This window comes from Penicillium odoratum (genome assembly GCF_028828045.1).
Source record: "Penicillium odoratum strain IBT 22623 chromosome Unknown utg000002l_segment0_segment0, whole genome shotgun sequence".
NCBI classification, from domain to species: Eukaryota; Fungi; Ascomycota; class Eurotiomycetes; order Eurotiales; family Aspergillaceae; genus Penicillium; species Penicillium odoratum.
The window spans coordinates 1,598,359-1,621,236 of NW_026643144.1; the positions used below are offsets into that span (position 1 = coordinate 1,598,359).

The 22,878-nt window shown below is 48.9% G+C and overlaps 10 protein-coding genes across 10 annotated transcripts; 1 reads left to right on the forward strand and 9 right to left on the reverse strand.

Annotated features, from left to right (window-relative positions):
- Positions 1-160: 160 nt before the first annotated feature.
- Positions 161-1,237, reverse strand: N7520_002605 (nicotinate-nucleotide diphosphorylase (carboxylating); the record flags this gene model as incomplete). Its single annotated transcript, XM_057136540.1, has 3 exons — positions 161-899; positions 970-1,025; positions 1,082-1,237. 3 exons carry the CDS (start codon positions 1,235-1,237, stop codon positions 161-163), a joined length of 951 nt encoding a protein of 316 aa, XP_056999226.1.
- A 1,045-nt stretch (positions 1,238-2,282) lies between these two features.
- N7520_002606 (uncharacterized protein) lies at positions 2,283-3,343 on the reverse strand (the record flags this gene model as incomplete). The annotated part of the gene is made up of 2 exons (XM_057136541.1): positions 2,283-2,778; positions 2,850-3,343. The coding sequence occupies 2 exons, from the start codon at positions 3,341-3,343 to the stop codon at positions 2,283-2,285; spliced, it is 990 nt and encodes a 329-aa protein (XP_056999227.1).
- A 1,001-nt stretch (positions 3,344-4,344) lies between these two features.
- On the reverse strand, positions 4,345-5,360 carry N7520_002607 (Zn(II)2Cys6 transcription factor domain-containing protein; the record flags this gene model as incomplete). The annotated part of the gene is made up of 3 exons (XM_057136542.1): positions 4,345-5,047; positions 5,103-5,200; positions 5,256-5,360. 3 exons carry the CDS (start codon positions 5,358-5,360, stop codon positions 4,345-4,347), a joined length of 906 nt encoding a protein of 301 aa, XP_056999228.1.
- Positions 5,361-6,917: 1,557 nt separating this feature from the next.
- N7520_002608 (putative RAS small monomeric GTPase) lies at positions 6,918-7,949 on the reverse strand (the record flags this gene model as incomplete). Its single annotated transcript, XM_057136543.1, has 2 exons — positions 6,918-7,609; positions 7,898-7,949. Coding segments are annotated over 2 exons (744 nt in total), but the record flags the coding sequence as incomplete, so codon positions are not given.
- An 877-nt stretch (positions 7,950-8,826) lies between these two features.
- lreA (uncharacterized protein) lies at positions 8,827-11,639 on the forward strand (the record flags this gene model as incomplete). The annotated part of the gene is made up of 3 exons (XM_057136544.1): positions 8,827-9,568; positions 9,623-9,714; positions 9,762-11,639. The coding sequence occupies 3 exons, from the start codon at positions 8,827-8,829 to the stop codon at positions 11,637-11,639; spliced, it is 2,712 nt and encodes a 903-aa protein (XP_056999230.1).
- Positions 11,640-11,913: 274 nt separating this feature from the next.
- Positions 11,914-13,023, reverse strand: N7520_002610 (uncharacterized protein; the record flags this gene model as incomplete). Its single annotated transcript, XM_057136545.1, has 1 exon — positions 11,914-13,023. The coding sequence occupies one exon, from the start codon at positions 13,021-13,023 to the stop codon at positions 11,914-11,916; it is 1,110 nt and encodes a 369-aa protein (XP_056999231.1).
- Positions 13,024-13,198: 175 nt separating this feature from the next.
- On the reverse strand, positions 13,199-14,494 carry N7520_002611 (serum paraoxonase/arylesterase family protein; the record flags this gene model as incomplete). Its single annotated transcript, XM_057136546.1, has 2 exons — positions 13,199-14,131; positions 14,183-14,494. 2 exons carry the CDS (start codon positions 14,492-14,494, stop codon positions 13,199-13,201), a joined length of 1,245 nt encoding a protein of 414 aa, XP_056999232.1.
- A 417-nt stretch (positions 14,495-14,911) lies between these two features.
- On the reverse strand, positions 14,912-17,623 carry N7520_002612 (ZZ type zinc finger domain protein; the record flags this gene model as incomplete). Its single annotated transcript, XM_057136547.1, has 3 exons — positions 14,912-16,398; positions 16,456-17,314; positions 17,492-17,623. The coding sequence occupies 3 exons, from the start codon at positions 17,621-17,623 to the stop codon at positions 14,912-14,914; spliced, it is 2,478 nt and encodes an 825-aa protein (XP_056999233.1).
- An 870-nt stretch (positions 17,624-18,493) lies between these two features.
- On the reverse strand, positions 18,494-20,528 carry N7520_002613 (uncharacterized protein; the record flags this gene model as incomplete). The annotated part of the gene is made up of 2 exons (XM_057136548.1): positions 18,494-19,850; positions 19,909-20,528. 2 exons carry the CDS (start codon positions 20,526-20,528, stop codon positions 18,494-18,496), a joined length of 1,977 nt encoding a protein of 658 aa, XP_056999234.1.
- A 1,102-nt stretch (positions 20,529-21,630) lies between these two features.
- On the reverse strand, positions 21,631-22,719 carry N7520_002614 (putative RNA binding protein Rnp24; the record flags this gene model as incomplete). Its single annotated transcript, XM_057136549.1, has 1 exon — positions 21,631-22,719. The coding sequence occupies one exon, from the start codon at positions 22,717-22,719 to the stop codon at positions 21,631-21,633; it is 1,089 nt and encodes a 362-aa protein (XP_056999235.1).
- Positions 22,720-22,878: the final 159 nt, after the last annotated feature.

The following is a 22,878-nucleotide window of genomic DNA, read 5'->3' on the forward strand; positions in this document are numbered from 1 at the left end:
GATGAACAAGAGGACCATGATGATTATGATGGTCATGAAGGCGTTGAATTGGAAATCTGGGCGACTTTATTGTTTCTTTCGTCTTCTCTTGTATCCTATTCCATAATTCATTTATTGATTTTTATGGTTTCCCTAATACAATTAAAACATGTATAAATGTCTACCGCAGCGAGACTTTGAGGGAGAAGTCGACGATGCTGGTACCTTGATGAATCGAGCTGGTGGACAGGATGTCCACATCGGGACATGTGTACGCCGCAGCATTCTCCTCGGTCAAGCCACCACTGACCTCGATCAAGAACGAACGCTGCTTCCCAGCCCACTCCTGCTTCAGCTGTCGCGCGGCCTCTCGCACCCCCTCTGCAGTGAAATTATCCAACATGATGATATCCGCCCCAGCGCCAATCGCTGCATTCGCCTCCTCCACACTCCGACACTCAACCTCCACCTTAGTCGCAAACCCACCAGCCGCCTTGGCAGCCTGCACCGCCCTCGGAATAGCCGCCGCAATCGACACAATATCCTTTGGATTCGCAACACCTCCATCTGCCGCAGCGCGGTTGTTCGCGCACGCCCAGACATGATTATCCTTGAGCATGGTCATATGGCTCAGATCGTGGCGGTGGGGGTCCGCACCACCGATCAGAATACCGTATTTCTCCACCACGCGGAACCCAGGTGTCGTCTTCCTGGTTCCAGCGAGAATTCCTTGCCAGCCCTGGGCGCGTAGGGCGGCGAGCATGGAAGCGCTTTTGGTGGCGATACCAGAGCAGCGGGCGAGGATGTTGAGAGCGACGCGCTCACCGAGGAGGATCTTGCGGATTGGGCCACGGACGGTGGCGCAGTGCTGTACGGGGTTGAGGTTGAGGGATTCGCCTTCTTTGATGTGCCATTCAATGCTATGCGGGGTTTTAGCGATTGATCGCGGGGTAGGAATGAGTTGAGTATATGAGGTCCGACGATACGTACGTGCATCCAAGTTGCGAGAAGACCTCATCGACGAAGGGAGCGCCTGCAATGATACCCTATCGTGTTGATATTAGTACAGATCATACGTTTTCGATCGATTTGTTGGATTCACCTTGCTCTTTCCCAATAACCGAGCCTCACCCTCTGATTCGCCGACGACAAAACCACCATAGTCCAAACTAGGACAGTCCTCCTCTAGCCAATCGGCAATAAGGCGCTTATAATTACCAGGCAGCAGATGCCGCACATCACCGTATGTTGAGGCCATTGTGTTAGTGGTAGGTGGGGGAAGATCTACGGGATTTGGATGTTGCTTGCTTCTCCCCGCGGGGATCGGATTGGATCGGAGGGTCACGTGAAAGGCCTATCCTAGCCTACTGGTCATGGATGTATGTATGGTTATTATTGATGTTTAGGAATTATCCAAACGACGGTGGCAGAAATCAGTTGTCTCGCTATAAAGATTTCAATTCATATGTATAAGATATATGTATACATATATACTATATATGCGCATGAACAGAACGTCATAGTACATATGTATATGTGAAAATACGTCACAATGTGCTAGTTCAAGCCATCAGCCTTGGAATTTGAAGAAGCTTGGAACTAGGTCTAGTTAGTACATAGATACCTATACTTTATGAACTAATCACCAATGGACTATGCAGATCGCATCTACTCCACAAAGCACAGAGCAAAACCAATAATTGATCGATTTCCACTTTTAAATGATCAGTAGATTTCCCAAGCTAAACCACCGTTAACCCGTCCACTAGTAAATCTTCCGCAACTCGGCACATTGACCGGATATAGCCCGGAAACACGGCACGGACCCGGTAATCATCCATATTTATTGGTTTAGGCTGGAGCTGGTAACTCTACGGAATATAGTAGACTCCACATTACCCAGTCAAGCAATCATTGGATTTTTCTGGAAGGACAAGTATTTGATCTCCGCTAGACCATTTGTAAATTGGGTTCGAGCGGCACGATGAAACGGGATGTGATACTGGATTAGATCCTTGTCATTGGTTCGAAGATCCAAAGCTTCGAGATTGATTAAAAATATTTTTATTTCATTTCCATTTTCGGAGTCAATCGCCGAATCGGAGGTTTTAAGGCATGCCGAGTCAAGGAACCGCAAGATCGGCATGAGTATAAATCGGCTCGGCACCGCGGGATTTCCATATTTGCTACCGAGGCTGAAGTTTGAATTCCGCTGACAAAAAAAAAGTGGGATCCACTGATTGCCTCGGCCTTCTAGAACAGGTATACGGATTATGCCAGAGATAATCGGAGAAAGTTCGGCTTTAAATCCAAGCCTTATACACATTCTTACATCCGAAAGTTTGTCCTTTCTTCAGCAACACCATGGATCGCCACGCGGGCTCATTGATGGCGTTCACGTATCGACTAGGCTCAACACAGAATCCGGCTCCCTCGGTGTGGGCGGGGGCACCATCGATAGATGGGACATTGACGTATTTGCCCGTGTAGAATTGGAATGCAGGCTCGGTGCTGTGCACCTCTAGATGAATGCCAGTAGTGGGGTTGCTGAACTGAGCAAGGCGGCGAACGGGCAAGCCACGGGTATCCAGAGGGATCTTGGTGGGGTCGGTCTCCAGAACGAAGACATCGTCGATATGGGGACCGGTTGCCTCGAGCTCAAAGGGTTTGGTAACGTTGCGGGGGAACTTGGCCATCCCACCCTCTGGAATTCCAGTGGAGTCGAGGGGCAGGTAGTCGTCAGTATCCAGCTGGGCGATGGTCCCAGTGATAGTGGCCCCATCACCAATGTTGAAGTAGCTAGTTCGGAGGTTAGGTTTTATTTTTTATTTTTTATTTCTTTTTTATTGATGTTGGAGGGTCGTTCTTACCTGTGGTTGGTGATGTTGACGATAGTCTCCTCACACTCATCCCCCACAAACTCCACCTCATACTCGGCTGTCAGGACAGTCTTGTCCTCCTCCTTGCTAGCAGTATACCAGACTCGTACCTCGACAGTACCAGGATACCCCTCCTCCGCATCTTGGCAGAGGTACTTGAAGAGCAAGGCATCGCGACCATGACGATTGACGGTATGTGGGCCATCAAAGATGCGCTTCCCCCACCCCTTCTCGCCGCCGTGAAGGGCATTTGGACCATTGTTTTTCACCAGCTGGTAGTCCCGACCGTTCAGATTGTTAATGAGACCATCCTTAATCCGGTTGGCGACCCGGCCGATAGTGGCACCATAGTGCGGGGTGTTGTGCTTGATATAGTGATCCTGCGTGGGGAAGCCCAGGACGATGTTCTTCCCGCCAATACGGAACTCCTGGATAATGGCACCGAGAGGAAGGAAGGTGAATGCAGCTTGTTCAGGGGCAGACATGATGGATTGATTTAGATGAATGTCAAGGTGGGATTCAAGGGTCTCAAGTACATGACGTTGGAACCCCGCAGTAGGCGGAATCATCCACCGGGATAAATCGATTGAAGATGTTCACCAGGGTTTAGCCTAAATAGGAAGCCATCTATTTTATATATTATACGGAGTAATTATATACAACTCTGAGAGGGAGTATGTATCACGAGAATGAAACTGTTCAATTGGAATTGAATTAATTACTAACGGAAAAACTCCGGATAGACTGTAAGTCAGCCATGAAACCGGGTTTTAGCAAGTTAACCATCCGAGACGGACGAAACGGGGTTCCGAGCCCGAAGGAATTACCCCAGACTTACATATTATGGATTAACCCCTTTAACAGGGTTTAACAGGTGCAACAAGTTGTAAGCGGGATTTTCAACTTCCGCCTTAGTCATCGTATTCGTTGAAGACGGCAACTCGGCATTTCGGATATTTCCCGTCTCGGACTTGTACATATGTGGAGTCAAAAGGAAAAGAAGAAAAAAAAAATGAAGAAGACAAATGAAAAATGAAAAATCATTGACCCACCTGAGATGCTGACTCAATGCTTTCGATTATTGATCAGAATGAGCTTCAGGGTCTAGTTCTGGTCCAAATTCCAATCTAAGTCCTTGTCTCGTATAACATGGAGTTAACTTATTTCCGTGCTGACATTTCAAAAAGGATGGATTAGTCAAAAAGTGGAGAATAATCGTCATAACCGGTTTGCTTCGATCTAGAAAAACAAGTGGATTGTGGAAAAGAAAGAGAAAACCCCCCTATAGAACGCCATGAACCTATTGAACCAAACGCCAAGCCCAAACCCAGAAACCCAACTGTACATGAATAACCAGGGGATAATAGCCCCGATGAATAAAGAATGTAGAAGAGATAGAAGAAAAAAAAGGGAAAAACATGTATAGTATACATGCATCACGTCATACGGCATTAAGAAAAAAAAGGGAAGTGATGAGAAAGAATCCTTAGATCGACGTGATCTCCGTGGGATTCGGATTGAGAAACTGGTTGAAATCCTCATAGTCTGTCGACGAAACACAGTTCATCGGCATCTGACGACTGAACATAGGCGAAGGAATTTGGTCATCGAAAGACAGAGTTGAGTAATCCGCCGAAGACATCATCTCCATATCATCAAACGAGCCGAATCCATTAGCCGACCATTGCTGTGGGCTTTCCAGTGCGAGTGGGTTGACGACACCCTGCATGGACATAAAAGGCTGATTGGACATGGGGTTTTCTTGCTTGATCGAGGCGCGCACCGGACTTTGATGATATGTTGGTGGTGTTGGGGGTAAGATCTGGCTCTGGGACTGAGACTGAGACTGAGACTGGGACTGGGACTGGGATTGGGAGAAAGTATCGGAAGAGAGACGAGTGCGGGCAATAGGGGACTGAGCTTCGGAGCTGCCGTCCGATGAATCCTGACGCTGCATGCCGTGACGCCAGAGACCTTGCTGCATGGATTCGGGGTTCTCCTGGAAGTGTTCGCCCTTGAGGGGTTCGAGAGCGCCCAAGCGGGTCAAAAGGTCGTGTGTCAATGGGTGACCGTTGGATTCGACCTTCAATTGATCGCCGGGCCAACCTTCGCCTGTTATGCTGCGACGGTAGAGCTCCTGGAGTCCGTGAACGAGCCAGGTTTGTTGTTGTTCGAGCATCTCGACATACCTATGCACGAAATTGCGTTAGTGACGAAGGTAAGTAGATAAGATGTGATGCTTACCCCTTCGGATACACTTTATCGTGGGCCTTTTTTCGCTCTCCGAAGACGCATACTGCGTTGTCTGCTCGACAACGCGTACACGGGCTTGATCCATCACACTGGCGATATGATCAGTCGCTGGATCAGATATGGCATCTCACGCTGATGACATACCTTGGATTTCTTCAAGCGACAACGATCGCAAGCCTTGCATACACGTTTGCGCACATTATCCGAGTGCGAGTGATCGGAATTTGGTGATGATTGACGTGCTGCCATGATGTGTGGGATGGGAAGCTGTTGTAAAATCGGAGATCGAGAACAAGATTCCAGTAGCAGGCGAGAAGGCGAGAAAGTTGAGGATTGGAAGAGGAAACTTCCTTTTGGGACAGCTATACTTCCAAATCCGGCCGATGAGGAGAATGATCGACGTCAACCAGTCAATGATCTAATGACGATGTCGAAGGAATGGTACCATTCAACCACGAGAGAAATTGACTTTTAAGTAAGAAAGTAGGGTTTTTTGAGGATCGGATTGCAGTGTCATATATCAGTACACTTTCCAAGGAGGGGGGGGAATGGGGCCCTTTTTGAGTTCCTTGAAGAGGGATTTAAAAGCATGAATTTACTTTGAAATCCTTAATGGAACAAAATCGATCGGATCGAATCATAAGTCTTATTACAGGTATCCACTGAACTTTTTGGTGATCACAGGGCCGGTTTTCCTTCTTTTTTTCTTTTTTCTATTTCTTTTTTCTTTTTTCGATTTTTTACTTAATTTTCCATGATTTTTACCAGAAGTGGAGATATGGTAAACTCGGCATTTCGCCCTTAACACAGAGTTTCACTAGCGGAGAACGGAGCTTCGGGTTCGGAGACATTGACGTATATCCGGAAGGATTGTACTTCCGATCCACACAATTATTTGTATAGAACAAAAGAAGAATAGGACGTCAGAATCTCTTGTCGAACCCCTTTAAAAACTTACGGAGAAGTCTGTAGTTCAGTTAGTAAGTGAGTGAGTGAGTTAGCCGACCTGGTCAAGTTCATAAATGTATGAATTGAATCGGCATAATTGTGCCGTTTCATATAACGGGACACCATACCTATTTAGGTAGATTATTCATCCATAACATGGTTTATGCCACAATTGAAATCATAAATTGAAATCATAATTTTGTCATGTAAAGAGAACGGGACGGGTTGGCTTTCTTCATTTTCATTTTCATTTTCATTTTTGATTACTCGTGATTCATGAGTATCACCCCCCTGGACATGGTGTCCAATGATTTAACGAAGGATACGGTGGTTTGACTATGGTTCCATGCAACCTTCGAGTCCATGACGTGGACCATCGGGAAGAAGCTGCTCGATCGGGATTCCGTCTAGAAATGTCAGAACACGAGAATACAGTCAGAAGCTGTGGCGCCCCTGGTCCTTCCAAATACTGGGGATTTCCAAAATGCTATGATTCCTACGGAGTTTATTCTATAAAATGATCTACTTCCCCATACATATGTACAAAGTAGTACTCCGTATATAGAATGGAGCTATTCCATGCAAATGACCTCATTCGATGTCCCGGTCCTACCCAATGCCAAATGCCGCCGTTCCTGACCCCTGTTTGGGGTTATCGCTGGTTCACGGAGCTTTATCCCGTACCTGGATTTGTTAAAGATGAATGGATATGGAATTACAATCCTTACTCTCTACCTAGGTAGCTTGGGATCCAAAACCAGTCAACCATATTTTCAATTAAAAGTACACGGAGTTACAGGAACACCAATCAGGGGTATATACAAATTAACAGGCACAGAACAACCGCCGGAACAAACATCCTTCTCCCTCTCCCTTCTCCGTCATTTCGATCGGTCTTCGGCCTCTACCAATTCCGAGTCGACGCGACCGCGTCTGCCGCTTACTAGCATCAGTGGTGGTCTGGGGCAGTGCAGTTGTATGAACGGACTGGCCAGTTCGAGATGGAGGCCGATCTGGGCCCTGCGCATGAACTCGACGGGCTTCCACAGTGCGACGGACCAAGTCTGAGTTTCTGTCAGCATATCTTGCATCGCCTTCATTTCCCCCATTTTCCTTACGAGCAAATGTCTCCTCAATGTTGACCATCTCCCGAGCACTTGTCTCCATAAATCCACACCCATTTCGCCTCGCATACTCCAGCCCGTCTCGAGAACTGACGGCGCGACTATCTTTCAGGTCGCATTTGTTCCCAGCAACGATCCTGACGGGCGGCGGCATGCCTACCCCGGGTCCCGCGGCGGGACCGAGTTTCTTGCGCAATCGCTGGTTGTCCTCCACCCGTTGTTCTGCCTCCATGTTGATCAACACCATGAAGTGATCCAACGTTTCGAGACTGGAGGGATTCGTAATATCATAGACCAGCAGAAAGGCATCGGACTTAAGGCTGGCGGCGGTCCATAGTCCGCGATATTCTTCTTGACCGGCGGTGTCGGTGATGGATAGGAAGTAGGGGAGACCATCGACCATACGGGTCACTGAGTAGGAATCCTCTAGAGGGCCAGATAGTTTAGTACCGATCGCGCGATCGCATGACGATTGGAAACAATACCGATTGTTGGGTCATATCTAATAACGGCAAGTTAGCGACCGGTACCTGAGGGGGAATAAGGGGAGATTTACTCATGTACCCATTGACTACGGACCAGCCGTAGCGTGATGGAAGATTTTCCTACCCCGATCTGATCAGATCTCGATCGCGATAAAATTCCCACCACAATGGTCACCAAATCAAAGTGGGGAATCAAGGTCCCAGGAGAAAGAAGGTTATAGGGACGTACCGCATCCACCGTCGCCGCAGATGGTTATTGAGATATTGTCTGCTATGGCCATGCCAGGCGACTTGAGATGAAATACGGTAGTGACTCTGATCCGTAGTATGAGGTATTTTATATATTACCGTAATGACCAGGTAAAGAAAACAAAGAAACCAAAACAAAGGAGTTGGAGAAGAGAAAGGGAGATAGCAAGATGGAGAAGTAAAATGATAAGGAAACCCCTAACATTTGAACAACACCAAGTCTCAAGTTCTTAAAGATCTAGAGATCTAGAGATAGAATTTATAAATTACAAATTACAATCTACAATCTACAATTCACAATTTATAAATTATAATTTACAATTTACAACTCATCAACTCATGATTCTATAACATTTTGAAAAGGTATATTTAAATGTGATAGATCCACTTCAAGTCTCCGAGTCGTATCACTCGTATAGATTACTTCAATACAGGAGTTGGTTTTAGTTGAATATGGAAATCTATTCAAAGGGAATATAGAGAAGTGATATGAAATATAATATTAAATGTGGTTTATTCATCTACATACGGGCATAGATATAGCTATACGTCATTCCAAGATGAAGCACTATCGTATTCGGTGGGTCCACACATCACTTTTGTACTTTTGAGGAGGAAAAAAGAGGAGAAAAGCGACTCCTCAACCATTCAATTTCCCCTTCTTCCATCATCGAAAGAACATCTGAAAACCCTTTCTAATCTCACCCAGTGACAACATTCCGGAATTTATACTAGAAGCCTATTCAGTTCGATCTATGATAGGTGGAGTCTCTTGTCTAACGTGACTGGATTCCATCCCGCTGGTCCCTCTTTCCCGAGAGTTTGGATCATTGTCTGAGCTTTGCATTTCCAGACTCCATGCAAGGCCGAGGCCTATATCATCCTTCCTTCTCCTATGGTTATTCTCCCATGGATCAATTCAACTTGACTTACACCCCTCGCGATGACTCTCAGGAGGACGGGGGTGTCTCCCTCCCCCAATCTCTGTCCCATGACCCCTTGATGGTCTTCCCCAACACTGGGAGCTATGCCTATCCTATGTTGTCGCAGGACGCCAACATGGACATGATCCCGTTTGATCGTCCACCTCCTCAGGGGGACCTCGAGGGTCGCCTCTCCAATGTTATGCTGGCCTATGATACCAACAACCCGGCCATGCAGATGGGCATCGATCCTAACGCCTACTACGTGCCCACCTCCTACCCCGCCACCCCCATGACCCTCGCACCGATGGACCAGCCGCAACTCCATCCCTCCTTTTCATCCTTTCAAAACTTGGCACCGCACGCGCAATATCTTCAACAACCGCAGCTGCAAATACAACCGCCACCGCAGCCGCAACACCATCAACACCACCAACGCCAACATCAACATCAACATCAACATCAACAGGCCCAGAGTATATCCACACAGAACGAACCTTATAGTACGGCCGGCAACAACTCCTCAGGGAGTTTTGAATCTGACTTCTCCCGGCCAAGTGATCATACTCAGACCCAGACCATCCAGACCGCCCAGGCCGTTCAAGAGCCCCCGCGACAGCCACCGTATCCTCCACCAACCATACAGCGACCTCTTCAGCCTCTCCCAATCCAGGCTGTCCCAATTCAACCCGTCGCAATCCAGCCCAAGAAACCAGCGCAGCCTAAACGTGAGTAACACCCGGCTCCGGCTCGTATACACAGACGACTGACGGAATGTGTAGGCCAGTCCCCTGGATTGAATACTCCTGATGCGGGCAAGACCGAGCACACGGGTATCTACTCCAACAGTGGCTTTGATGTTCTGGGAGTCTTGGTAAGTGATGTGATAGGAATGGAATGACTTGGTCTAATTCTCTATAGAGCCGAGTGGCAGGTCGTCCGAATCCCAAAATCAACATAGGTGCCGTCGACTTATCCTGTGCCTTTGTTCTTTGCGATATGCACCGGGAAGATAGTCCGATTGTGTATGTGTCAGAAGCCTTTGAGAGGCTGACTGGCTACGTCAAAGAGGAGATTGTCGACCGAAACTGTCGCTTCCTGCAGGATCCAAACGGCAATGTTCAACCTGGCATGAAGCGAACTTTTGTGGATGGACAGACCGTCTACCGCCTCCGTTCAACGATTCAGGATCGGAGTGAGATCCAGGCGAGTATTATTAACTACCGCAAGGGCGGCCAGCCCTTCATGAACCTCATCACCATGATTCCTATTCAGTGGAACTCGGACGATTATCGTTTTTATGTTGGATTTCAGGTCGATCTGGTAGAGAAACCGGATGCGATCACTAGGAGAAACCCCGATGGCACCTACAGTATCAACTATCAACGGGATCAGCTACCGCAATACATGGTGCCAACGCCAGACATTTACCGCATGCGCCCTGATCTTGCGACCCAGTTTGGCCATGACGAGGTGACATCCATCCTCAATGTCGTGGGTGTCCCAGGCTCTGGCCTATCACGAAGCTATTTGGATCGGATCTTGGTTGAGAACACCGATGATCTGATCCACGTGCTGTCCTTTAATGGCGAGTTCTTATACCTATCCCCGTCCTGTAAGCGGGTCCTCGAATACGACTCTATTGAGCTGGTGGGGAAGACATTATCGACGGTCTGCCATCCTAGCGATATTGGCCCCGTGATTCGTGATCTGCGGGCGAGCACAACTCCAGCTGCAATCAGCGTCGTGTATCGTATCCGCAAAAAGTACCAAGGGTACATTTGGTTTGAAAGCCATGGTGCCTGGCATATTGACCCTCACCAAGGCCGCAAATATCTCGTGATGACTGGCCGCCCACGACCTGTGTACGCGGTAGATCAAATCGCCCGTCTGGGCTCCTCAGCGGCGCTGGCTGAAAACGATGTGTGGGCCAAGATCTCCCTGTCGGGTGTCATCTTGTACGTGACGAGCAAGTCCAAACCTGTGCTGGGACGCACCCCCGATGATTTGGTTGGTAAGAGCTTCCACGACCTGATGGAGCCTGAGGATGGCCCTGAGTCCATCTCAGAGGCCCTGGATTTGGCTATCTTGCTCTTTGAGGAGCACAATAGCAGCGATAGCAAAAAGGAACCACCATCGTTCCGACACCAGATGCGTCACAAAAAAGGCCACTCGCTTTCTGCCCACACCACTATTTACCCCGGAGACTCGATGGATGGGCTCAGGCCGTCATTCCTCGTCGCTCAGATTCGATTCGCGCGAGCATTCCCTCCGACCGCCGCTGCAACAGCTGCTGCAGACGACTCTGCCATGGCTGATGTTCCCGGCACAAGCAAGGGAACTACTCTCACCACCTCTGACCCTAACCCTCCTCGCCAGTACGGCGCTCTAGGGCAACGTATGCCCGATATCTCCACCGTCGTCGGCCTGAACGGTCTACCCACTGGAAACCGCGCCATTTCCCCATCCGACGTGCCCGCCACCCTTTTCATCGAACTGAACCCCACTCGCGGGTCCAGCTGGCAGATCGAATTGCGTGAACTGGAAAAGCAAAATCGCATGTTATCCGATGAGTTACAACGCCTGGTTACCCGACGCAAGAAACGAAAGCGCAAGCAGACAGCCATTTCGGTGGAGAAATCGTGTTCGATGTGCAACACCAAGAACACCCCGGAATGGCGACGTGGTCCGAGCGGGAATCGAGACCTGTGTAACAGCTGTGGGTTACGATGGGCGAAACAGATGCGAAATCAAAATCAAAATCAACTAGCATCGTTACCGGCCAAGGTTATAGCTTGAGGGGATTTTGAATTTTGATCTTGATGTTAACTGGTTTGTTGGTTTTGATACCCCCGATTTGAGCTTTGAGATTTGAGCTTTGAGATTTGAGATTTGAGATTTGAGATTTGAAGCTGGTACGCATCAAATTGATCTTGTACACGATCTATCTATTCTCCAGATTGCATTTATGTATCTATTCTGTTGGCGTTTATATACCTGAATTTGATCCCATATTCATATTACATAATTGTACGTACGGGGTCACCTGTACAAAGGACCTGGTCTAGTTGCGTTACTGTGGCTTCTCCCTCAGCTTTAACCATTTACTCAACCAGTCTCTCTCGAAAGATTCGGCTTCTTTAGCTGATCTTTGTCGAATAGCGTCACCCACATCCACAGCACCACGCTCATCCAGCGCAATCCGCACTTCAGCATAGCTCATCTTTTTGACTCCTCCACCGCCCCGAATCATCGCATCATCAATAGCAAGATACTCCAGATATTGCGACAAACGACGTCGATAGATCAAGCCAGTCAAGGCAGCCCCAGCAAAGCGATCATGCTTCTTGACAAGCCCAAATACGGCACACGCCTGCAAGACAGATGCTGGACTGGCAGTCACAACCCAAGCCGGATTAGCCAACTCTAGCAAAAGCTCGAATGACTCGTCACTCTCCGGCTTCGGGGCAACACCTGCATCTGCACCCACCCAGGCCTGCACAGCCAAAGCCTTCCGTTTCGAAGCCGTCTCACGCTCCTTCGCAATCTGCCCGGGAACCCGACACGTCGCCGGTGTAATCGACGACCCAATAATAGGAACAATCAACGGCGTAAACTCGCCGCAGATAATCAAGATCAAAGTAAACGGAATCATCCGTCTCACATCTCTTGCCGATCGCCTCACAAGCTGGAACTGACCTCTTCCCAGTGCGAGATTGCGTAGATCATATGTATTCCTCGATGGCGCAGGCCCGCCATTCACCCCTTCCAACGGGATGGGATTTGAAACCTTGCGCGGTGGCGAAATGGGGAAATAGGCGGGTAAACCAAGTTCTCGTCGTAATGGGAGCGAGGCACGGTAATTTCGGAAGACGTTCTTCAGACCTGTTTTGTAAAAGGTGAGGTATGCTCGGCCGAGGGCGACAATACGCTGGATTTTGGCTGGGGCACCTGCATATGAGGGGAGGGTTTCTGGAAGATCGAGATCGGCGGGGAGAGTGCTTAATGGTGCATTGATTTCGAGTGCATCTGGCGCGACTACTGTGCCTGTGCTGGCTTTGTTATTGCTCGGTCGTGATTGTAGTGTGGATGTTGTTGAGAAGAGTTTGTGAGATGTATGGAGAACTGCATATTGATTCCGGCAGGACTGAAGGACAATATGGCCTCGTTTAAGAGACGACATGGTGGGAAGGGGTTGAGGTTGAGTGATGGTGATCTTTTACTTGCGGAGATGAGATGATGGAAAATATAGACACCTGAGGCACCAAATAATCGATAAAGACGAGCCGAGGTACAATTGGACTGCAGAACCTTATCTCATACAAATATGGTATAGAACGAAACGAATGAAGCTTTCATTACAGCTCAACTTGTACAGCCACCATAGAATCCGACAAAAATCCAGTCAAAAACAACCATGCCTTCTTTTTGCCATTTTCGGGCTCAAGAGGGACGAGAACAGCCGAACTGGCGGTACGAATCCGTGATCCATCATCCTCGAAGAGCAGTCTTTTTTCCCATGTTCCAGCCCGGGGTCGAGCATACCAGACCTGTACCGGGTCAAGACCATTCGGGTCCTTTGCAGTCTTGACAAGCTTGAGGTGCTCTGAGATACCAGCAACCACAAAACCACTTGCATCATCCGAGTCGGTGCGATAAGGATCAGAGTAGTAGCTAGGATTGTCCGTAACCGTATCGAAAGGGATTGTGGTATGTATGGAAAGTGTGTGGTTGGTGTGCCGATCGGCCAGATAGAGCTCGCCACCCACAGCACTGGAGATGACGACTTCGTTCTTGGTGCGACCATGGCCGAGACCATTGTTGTTCCAAAGCCCAGAATGGGCAACCGAAGCCTCAATGCCGACTGTTGCATCTTTTGTCTTCAGAGTGGCCAATTGGACATGGATTATTGTTGACCATTTGGCGCGTGGGTACAGATCTTCTATAAGACGCATGGTGCCATCCCGGTAGAAGTGGTCGTTAGTCACGTAGAAAGAGTCCGGGCTGACGGCGTAGAGATCATTGGGGGTATTCACGAGCGGGTGAAGAATAGAACGGACATGCTGCACGGAATCCGATTGCAAGACATGGCGGAATAGTTCGATTTGAGAGCGTGCCTTGGGAGTCTTCTCTGGAGGTTCGCTTGTGTCGAAATATTTGGGATTAGGCAAATGGTTGACGGCAAAGATATACACCGCGTCCTGCTGCTTGGGGTCTTCAATCACGTCGATTCCATGCGTCACAAATGAACCCTCGAAATTTGTAAAGGCCAATCTCTTGGACTTGAACGTCTAAGAAAATGTAAGTGTCTGATCAATCTCACATGTAGATCAAGTTATTACCTTCGGATCAATAACATGGATTGATCCACGAGCTGGTGGATGGGGCGTTAGATGGCCCAGGCCAGGGAACCAGTCAAAACGGGTATCCTTGATATCTTCGCACGCAGCGAACAATAAGTTAGCTGGGCGATAGTGATGCACATCTTCACAATGGATGGTATCCTCGATGCGGATAGGGCCTTGATCTTCTCCCAGTATTGTCGGTGTTGGAGTTTGAAATGCACCCCCGATTTTCAAAAAATGGATAATCATAGGAAGCCAAAAAGCCGCCAAGCCGACCAAGCCAAGGCCGAATATTGATCGAAAACCCATAACATCAATTGATGGGTTGTGTTCGGTAAATCAAGGGAGTAAAAGGAAACAGTTACTGCGTAAGGGAAAGAACATTTGAACCTCGGATGTTGTTCCCCCACTCAATGATCGTCATAGCCTCTAACGGAAAGAAGCCCGAACATACATATGTTGGAAATATAGAGCAAATGCATTTGACTATCCTAAGCAATGTGTTTCTTTCTTTATCTGTTTTTTTGAAGTCGTTTAGTAAGTTTTGCTTCTGAAGAGATAAAAAAGAAAAACATCAAAATCAAATAGAAACGTAAACAGAAACCATTATCAAGGTCATGACAGAAGTGACCGGCACTGGGCAAGTTAGTCCGAAAAGATATCCCACATTTCAAATTCCCATACTCATTTCCCTTTCATTTCCCTATTATGATGGTAGCCGACTGTCTACGGCAAGGACTGCTTCGCCTCCAGAAACTCATGGTCGCTAGCATCAAGAACATCGTACTCTTCATCGGTGAGGAAGCCGCCATCAGTATCGGTCTCATCCAAAGTGAGACTTTCGACATCCTCGAGAATATCTCCCTCGGAAGCCGTCGAAACAGTTGGAGGACGAACAGCAGTGACGGCCTCGTGAGTACTGGTCTCGGGAGACTCCTTCTCCAACTTGGGGAAGATCATACGACTGCCGGTCATCTCGGTATCATCAGTCGGGGTTTCGGACTCCTCAGACTTAGCAACGACGGGCTCAGCAGTTTCCTGGACTTGAATGTCGCACCAGAGACGGTGGCCAATAGGGGTACCATTGGGCAACTTTAGACGCCAGTAAGAGATGGCAGTGCCTTCGCGCTGTGAGCTTCGAAGGTTCACAGTAAAGTCAGCGGTGCTGCCAGGCTCCACAGGAGCAGTCAAGCTGTTACTCTTCATCGCCAAGTGAATGGATTCGACACCCGATGGGTGATCAGAGTCAACGTTAAACATGGCGTCTCCACCAGAGAAGCGTACGTCACTACCCACCGGCCAAGCGTTGGGTCCAGGATTATAAAGGGTCCATGTCTGACGGAAGCATGTGTCGGGTAGTAGCTTGGTACCGTCGGCAATGGTATCACGCATGAAATAAGCCTGGTAGTCGGCCAATTTGGCAGAGCAGGGGGCCTCAGGCTTGGTCGCATCAACCTCAACGGGGGCCTGCTCCACAATTGGCTGCTTCTCTCCGGAAACCTCGATGGTACAGTCGGAGACCGGAGATTCAACAGATGGGGATGCAACAGCACAATTTTGGTCGCCCAATGTGATGTCGTCAGTGACAGTGCTTACGGTCACGGTGCGAACGGGAGTCTTGAACTTCACCAATGGGTGGGTTCGGTTGTGGGTGTGAGTGGGAAGAGCCTCGCAGCTGGCGCAAAAATCTATGTCATCACAGACAGCACACTTGTAGCGAACACCTTTGATGTAGCTCTGGGCAGGCTTGTCTTTGCACAGGGGTCCATCACAGAAGATACCGAAATGGACCTCCGGAAGAGGCTGTTGCTCGGCAAGAGCTTCATAGACTGGGGCAAACCGGTGCCTCGGGTGAGTTTGGGAAGCATCCACGATGCATTCAGGGCAGTAATCCCAGTCCGGGCAATCGAGACACTTGTGGCGGGTGCCAACAATGTTCTGGATCCAAGTCAGTAAGTTCACTTCCAAGTTATCCAGGGGGAAAGGAGGGGAGTGGGATACCTTCTCACAGCCATCACAGATAGCTGCATGCTGGAACCGACGACCAGGAAGGCAGCGAGACAAGATCAAATTCTTCAAGCAGAAGTTGCGATCCGATCCAAGCGAGAATGAATGAGCAGGGTGGTGACCATGCTTGTTCCTCAGGAGGCAACGAAGGCATAGGTCATAATCTTCGCATTGGTTGCAACGCACCAGGTTGCTCTCCTCGGTTTCTGTTAAGGTTAACCGGTTATGATGATCCACTGTTACTGGAAATAAGAAAAACATACCACGACAACATCCGTTGCATATAGGCTTTTCCTCTTGACTGGCCTCATCCTTTTGAAGCACAGCAGCCGGGGCCGGGGCAGGAGCGGGAGTATGAGCAGGAACGGATGCCACTGTCTCAGCGATAGGTCCCTGTGCTGGGCTTGGGTCCAGCGGTTTGATCTCCTGGACCTGCGGTTGTTGAGGGGCGATGGTTTCGGTTGTGCTGTTGGTCACAATGCCGTTCTCAACCGATCGCTTAATAAGCCAGTGACCTTCCCCACGGCACGAAGCACCATTCGTGACACACGCGGGACACAGGTCGTAATCGCCATTCTCGCAGATACCGCAATGGTAATGGTCGTTGGCAATGGAGCGACCGCAGTTATTGCAATCAATGCAGAACATCCCACTGGGGGAGCTGTGAGAGATAACTGGGAAGCGAAGTGTGTCCTTTTCCATCTCGAAATCGCGGTAGTGAGGCTGGCTGATATTTGAGAGTTCCTTTCTTCCGTACACTCCGGTCGGCAAGGTGTCAATGGAAGCAGTAGGAGGAGGGGGGACAGGGGAAGTAATGGTGGCAGGAATATTTTCACTGGAACCGACAAGAATAGGGGAGCTCAAGACAGTTTCCAGATAGCTATGTCTCGGAGGGTTCTGAATTATGGACTCAACCGGTGCTGTAGTAGCTGTAGATGCAGGCACCGATAAATTGACTGTGCTAGCCTTGATACGAAGCTTAGATTTAGCTTTACCTGCCCGGTAAAGCTGTTTGTAGACTCCTTGGTTGTCGCTGTCAAGGTGAATGTAGCAACCGGCGCTGTCGGAATAGCGTTCGAGGATGACGTTAACATCCGCCGGAACACCGAGCAAAGTGCGGAGCTAGACCAAACGAATTAGTCAGTCAACAAGCAACCAAATTCGGGTATTTTGGTGTTGATGTCCAGATGAGAATGATAAGCCATCGTGGCCATCCAGCAAAGGGATGACACTGATTGTTATCACGATAAGAAATGTGGGCGGACTGGATGTCCGGAGCTAGAGTGGAGACGCTCTTACCTTCTGCGGGAACACTTGAGCCCGAAGATCTCTCAACGGAAGCTTGAATCGACGATTACTCTCATTAAAGAGCACTTTGACAGTAATAAGTTGATCTTGACCCGGGGGCGATGGAAGAGCCGGGGTAGCCATGATGAAAACCACCGGGGGAAAGCGGATGACAGAGTATGTTGGGGGGGGGGGGGGGAAAGGAAAGCTAAGAGAGATAAGGTCACAAGGTGACGGGTGTACTAGGGAAGGAAGATGGGGTTGGAGAGAACCCAAGATTAAGTTTTGACAATACAGATGAAGTGCAGGAAGAAGAGCAGATGACAGATGATGGAGTGAATACAGAAAGGATGAAGGAGGGGGGAGAGAATCAGGAAAGTAGAGAAGCCTAGAGAGCAATCGTTGTACGAATCGGTCACTGGGTCAGCTGGTGTGGGCGGTGTACACACGATTATGTAATGAGACCCGGACAGATAACTAACTATACGTAAGTTGTACCAGGTAGTAGAAGGTACGTAGAAGGTACAGAGCAAGCGGGGGTTTTTAGTACACTGAATGTATATTTCCGTATGAATTACCATGAGAAGTGACTATGTAGTTACTTATGAGATATTATTTACCTTGATAAGAATCAAGTTTGGTACTTTTGGTGGTATTTCGTAACCCCGTTAAGCGGAAAACCAAAAGAGAACATGAGGTCATGCAAAAAGGCCTAGATCATGCAAAGTGATCAAAAGTATGTCGTCGCCTCGCGGGGATCATGGGTGAAACGCTCAAATGCAGTCGAGTCCAAATCTAACAGTGCAACCAAGTAAGGCTGGTTTGAAAAGAAAGTAGGCAAAGAGAAATGGTGATAATTAAGGGATGTCAAGGCAAAGAGAAAGAAATAAAAAAAAAGAAAAGAAAAGAAAGAAAGGGAAAAAAGAAGAAGAAAAAAAAGGAAAGGGGAGGGGAAAAGAAAGAGAGCGATAGAGATAACTCAAGAAAAGAAAAGATGATCGAATGAAAGCGTGATCACTGGTTGTAATATGCCCCAGGCGGTTGGGGGTAGTAGTACCCTGTGCCAGGCGGCGTCATCATACCTCCCATCCCCACCACCCCAGAGCCGGGTCCAGGTCCGGGCGCCCCATAATTGGGATACATTTGATTCGCATCATAGAAATAAACGGTACCACCAGACTCATGAGCAACTGTCCCCGGTTGAGATGCTGGCTCAAGAGATGGGCCTGGAGCTTGTGGAATACTTTGCTGACCATGAGGGAAGTTTGGAACCGATGCACCAGGTCCCATCGGCCCATTATAGGTAGGGTAGTCAGAAGCAGAGCTAGGATAGTACATCCCACCGCCATAGTAATTTGGACCTGAATAGTAGCCTGGCTGGGGATACGAGGGGTACGGTTGAAATGCTGGTGCGTGGATTGCTCTCTCGGGGATTTGAGAGAGCGGAGTAGCAGAGGATTGACTGGGTGGGCCACGAGAGACCACATCCTGACCAGGAGCACCGACGGGAATGGGGACTTGATGATGGAATGGTTGCTCATGCTGAGGTTGTGGAGGATTGAATGGGAAGTTGTCCGGACTTTCAATATCTGCCACAGACACCGTCTTCTTAGGGCGAGGTTGATGCATGGGAATTGGAGCGGGCCGACTTTCACGGTAGACAGGATGTGGAAGTGACATGGGAGGCATGGGGCCTGGGGGACCTATAGGCATCCCACCAGGTGCCATGGGCAAACCGATCGGGACTATAGGACGCGATGGGGGTAGACGAACAATAGGTTTGCCGCCATCAGGTGGCATCATAATCGGGCGCGAGTAGCCTGACCCGGCGGGTGAGGGATAGCTGTCCTGCGATGACATGCCAAGCGAGGTTCGACGGCTCGGAGGAATGCTAGGGGCATAACTGGAGTAGAAACTTGAGCGTCGTGGGTAGAATCCTCCTCCTCGGCCCCGACCACGATATGTGTGCTGGTTGGGGCGCATCGCGCGAGGGATGAAGACGAATGAACGTTCCTCCGATGGAAATATGTAGCGAGGAGCTTGATTGGGGAGAGAGATCCGCACCGGCTTGTCACGGCGCAAGGGAGGGCGATGTTGAGGCAGTCGAGTGTGCTGTTTTTTAGCCATCGTTGTGATTTTCGGCTGGGTCATTCCCGGCAGAAAGACTACGACCGGTACATTGCCCAATAAAATGGTGTTAGAGAATGTTCTATTCGGAGAGGAGGACTTGGGTGCGGTGGGAACAAGCGGCGCAGCTTGACGTGTAGTAGAAGGAACTGAATGTTTGGGCGCCGGCGGCTCATCTCCAGCTACCGTATCGTGGAGGTCGTGAGCCCACTGCCCACCACTTGCATCAGCCTTGGAAGAGTCCCTGGAGATTGAAAATGTGAGCCAGATGCAATAATATGGGTGAGAGGATGCAAGTATACCTTTGAGTATTGCCATCTACAATGAGACCGTACGGCCGAGACTTGCCCTTGCTGGCGGGACGATGATTGCTGGATTTCAACTCCGTTGTCCGTTTGTCGTGCAAGAAGAAACTTCCTCGCGTGGGAACGAAGGCCGGATTTTGGTCCCTTTCCTTGACGTACTTGTCATGCTCGCGGCGCTTTCGAGCAGCCAGTGTTTCCCGTTTCGGTTCCGTAGGAGGTGCCGACGGCGCTCGACCAAGCTGGAGCTCTCGATCTTCGTTCATCTGATTGCACTGAACATCTTCTGAGTCATCGGAGAGTTTCAGCCCATTCAGCATCGCCTCCGTATCGGATACTGTTGTTTTAAGTCCCGGCTTGGAGGCTGATACAGAACCATACCGTGGTTCTCGTCCGTTGGTCCTCCCACCATTCACCTTGTCTGTTCTCGTTCCCATCGATGCCTCGTCCTCCGTGTCACTGCCTTCCACATCGGCATCCTCGTCTTCTGGATGACTATGGACTGAACCCTCACTCAAAGAGTCGTCTTCAAGGTCGCCCGCAAGAGAACCCTCATCTTCACCATCGTCGTCTCTGCGTTGTCTGCGGCTTGCCCCGATATGATTTCGCTGAGGAGCCATGGGTTTGGGAAAGAGGACAGGGTTGGAAGATTCAAGAGATATCACTTGAAGGTATAAAGTTTGGGTTGTCAACTAAAACCGGTTCGGGGTGGCGATGGGAGGCAGCGGGTGAAGCAGGCGAGCGTGGAAACAAGGACGGTGAATCCGAAGTAGGAAACAAGCAAATGCTAAAGAGGCATAAATGAGAAAGAAAGAAATAATAGACACCTTAGACAAGGTAATGGAGGATGAAGAAGAGAAAAAAAGAGCAAGGGGCAGAAGAAGTAGAAGAGGGAATAGAGTGAATGAGCATCCTACCGCAACAAGCATGACATCGCAAATAGACGTCACCCCCGATCGGGTCTAGTGGGGCGGTGAATTGATTCTGCCCAGCGTCTAGATTGCTTAAATTCCTGATTACATAACTAGACCTTAATTTATCGAACTATAAACGGAATCTAAGATGATAGTTAGATTCAGATTATGCTCGGCTATCACTCAGCTAGGACCGTTTGACGGACTTCGGGCAATATGGTCATGCTGATCAATCTGCAATAGGGATGCAGGGAGCGTCTGCTACTGGGTGCATGGGACCACCCTTGATTGATAACGCCCAACCCACTCGACTATCACCACTCACCACGAAGTACTACGTACATATACACATGTGCAGGCAAATTACCTAGTAGATCTCAAAAATATCCAAATGTTTGAAGTCGGATTCCTTTTAATGCACATGTGTACACGTGGGCAGATTACTTGAATGACTGTTCATATAAACATATATAAACATTCTCTTTCTAGGCAATGAATTATCGCATTGTGGGTTGAACATGTAACAAAATCAACCCCTTTCTGGAACAGCAGACCCCGTTGGACCCAGAAGGAATCATTATTCTCTTGGAAATTGGGCGTATTTGTTTTCATGGCCACGTCAATGCCATTGCAGCTCGCAGAGATCATTACTAAAATGGCGGCCCAAATCTCGCCCCAAAAACGCCTGTGGATTGGCTGCATTGAACCCACCAAAACATTTAAAATAAATAGACAGGAGAAAAGTTAATGAAGCCCGATCAGAGGAAATGCATTTGTTGGAGCGACAAAATGATCAGAGTCAACGATCTCAGTCAAACGTGATTTTGGAGCCTTGACCCTCAACAATTGCACCGCTGAGCCGCTGCACGGTCTCCTTGGAGTATCGAGAGTCATCAATTTCCGGCTTCTTCGGCTTGAAGGTTCGAGGACGTTCAGATCCACTGGTCTCGCTAGATTCCGAATCGTTCTTCCGACCCTCGCCATCCTTACCAAAGCGTTTCTTGTAGCGAGTGGTGGCATCCTCCGCGAACTCCAACTTCATGCGGCGGCCGAGAAGCTGGTTCACCCACACTTTACGCTTCGTGCTCTTCAGCTTTTTCTTTGGCTTTTCAGATTCGGTATCTGAGCTGTCGGATGAATCCTCATCCTCACCAACCATCATGAAACCTCTGACCGCTGTTTCCGCTGAAGTAATATCTTCAAACTCCACCCAACCATATCCCTTGCATTTTCCTGAGTCTTGGAAAGTCGCCAGATGCACATTAGCTAGTGTACCGCATTGGCTGAAGTGCCCCTCCATGATTTCCTTGGTGACATCGAATCCCAAGTTGCCGACGAAGATGCGGCGGGATGGAGGGTGTCCAGGCTTGATGGTTGCGTTTTCCTGATCGCGAGATTTCTCGGGCCGACCCTCGAAGCTCTTTGCATTCTTGATCAATACTCGGCGACCCGTCACAAGCTGCTCGCTTAAACCCAATGCCTCCTCTAGAGCCTTCGGGGTAGAGAAGTCGACATAGGCAAAGCCCTTGTTCTGGACCTTTCCAAATTTTTCTTGTCCCTTGGGCATGTGGATTCGAGTAATCGTATCATCGTTAAAGGAACAGTTGCTGGTAAAGAATTGGCGAAGGTCATCTCTGGTCACAGTGAAAGCCAGGTTGCCGATCCAAACTCCATAGTCGGAGCGTTTAGCTGGTGTCTCCTCTGTTCCTGCCTTGGGGGGTTGAAGCTTCTTCTTTTCATTCTTTTCAGAACCCTCGGCAGTGGGCTCTGACTTCTGCTTTTTCGCTTTGCGCAGGGCTTTTTTAGACTGCGGCTCCGGTGCAGAGACATCAATCTCGAGTTCGGGACCGTCCTGCAGCTTGCGCTTCTTGTGGGCAACATCGGGTGATTCAGACATGATGAAAATGGAATTACTCCTGGAAAGTTCCTGGGGAGTTCCGAAAATGAAATAGAAAATTCACTGAATATGGAAAAAGTTGAATTTCTCCAGATTCACATTCCACGCTAATGATTTTTTTACGGCGAGCCAGATCCACCTATCGTGCAGCCCGAGCTT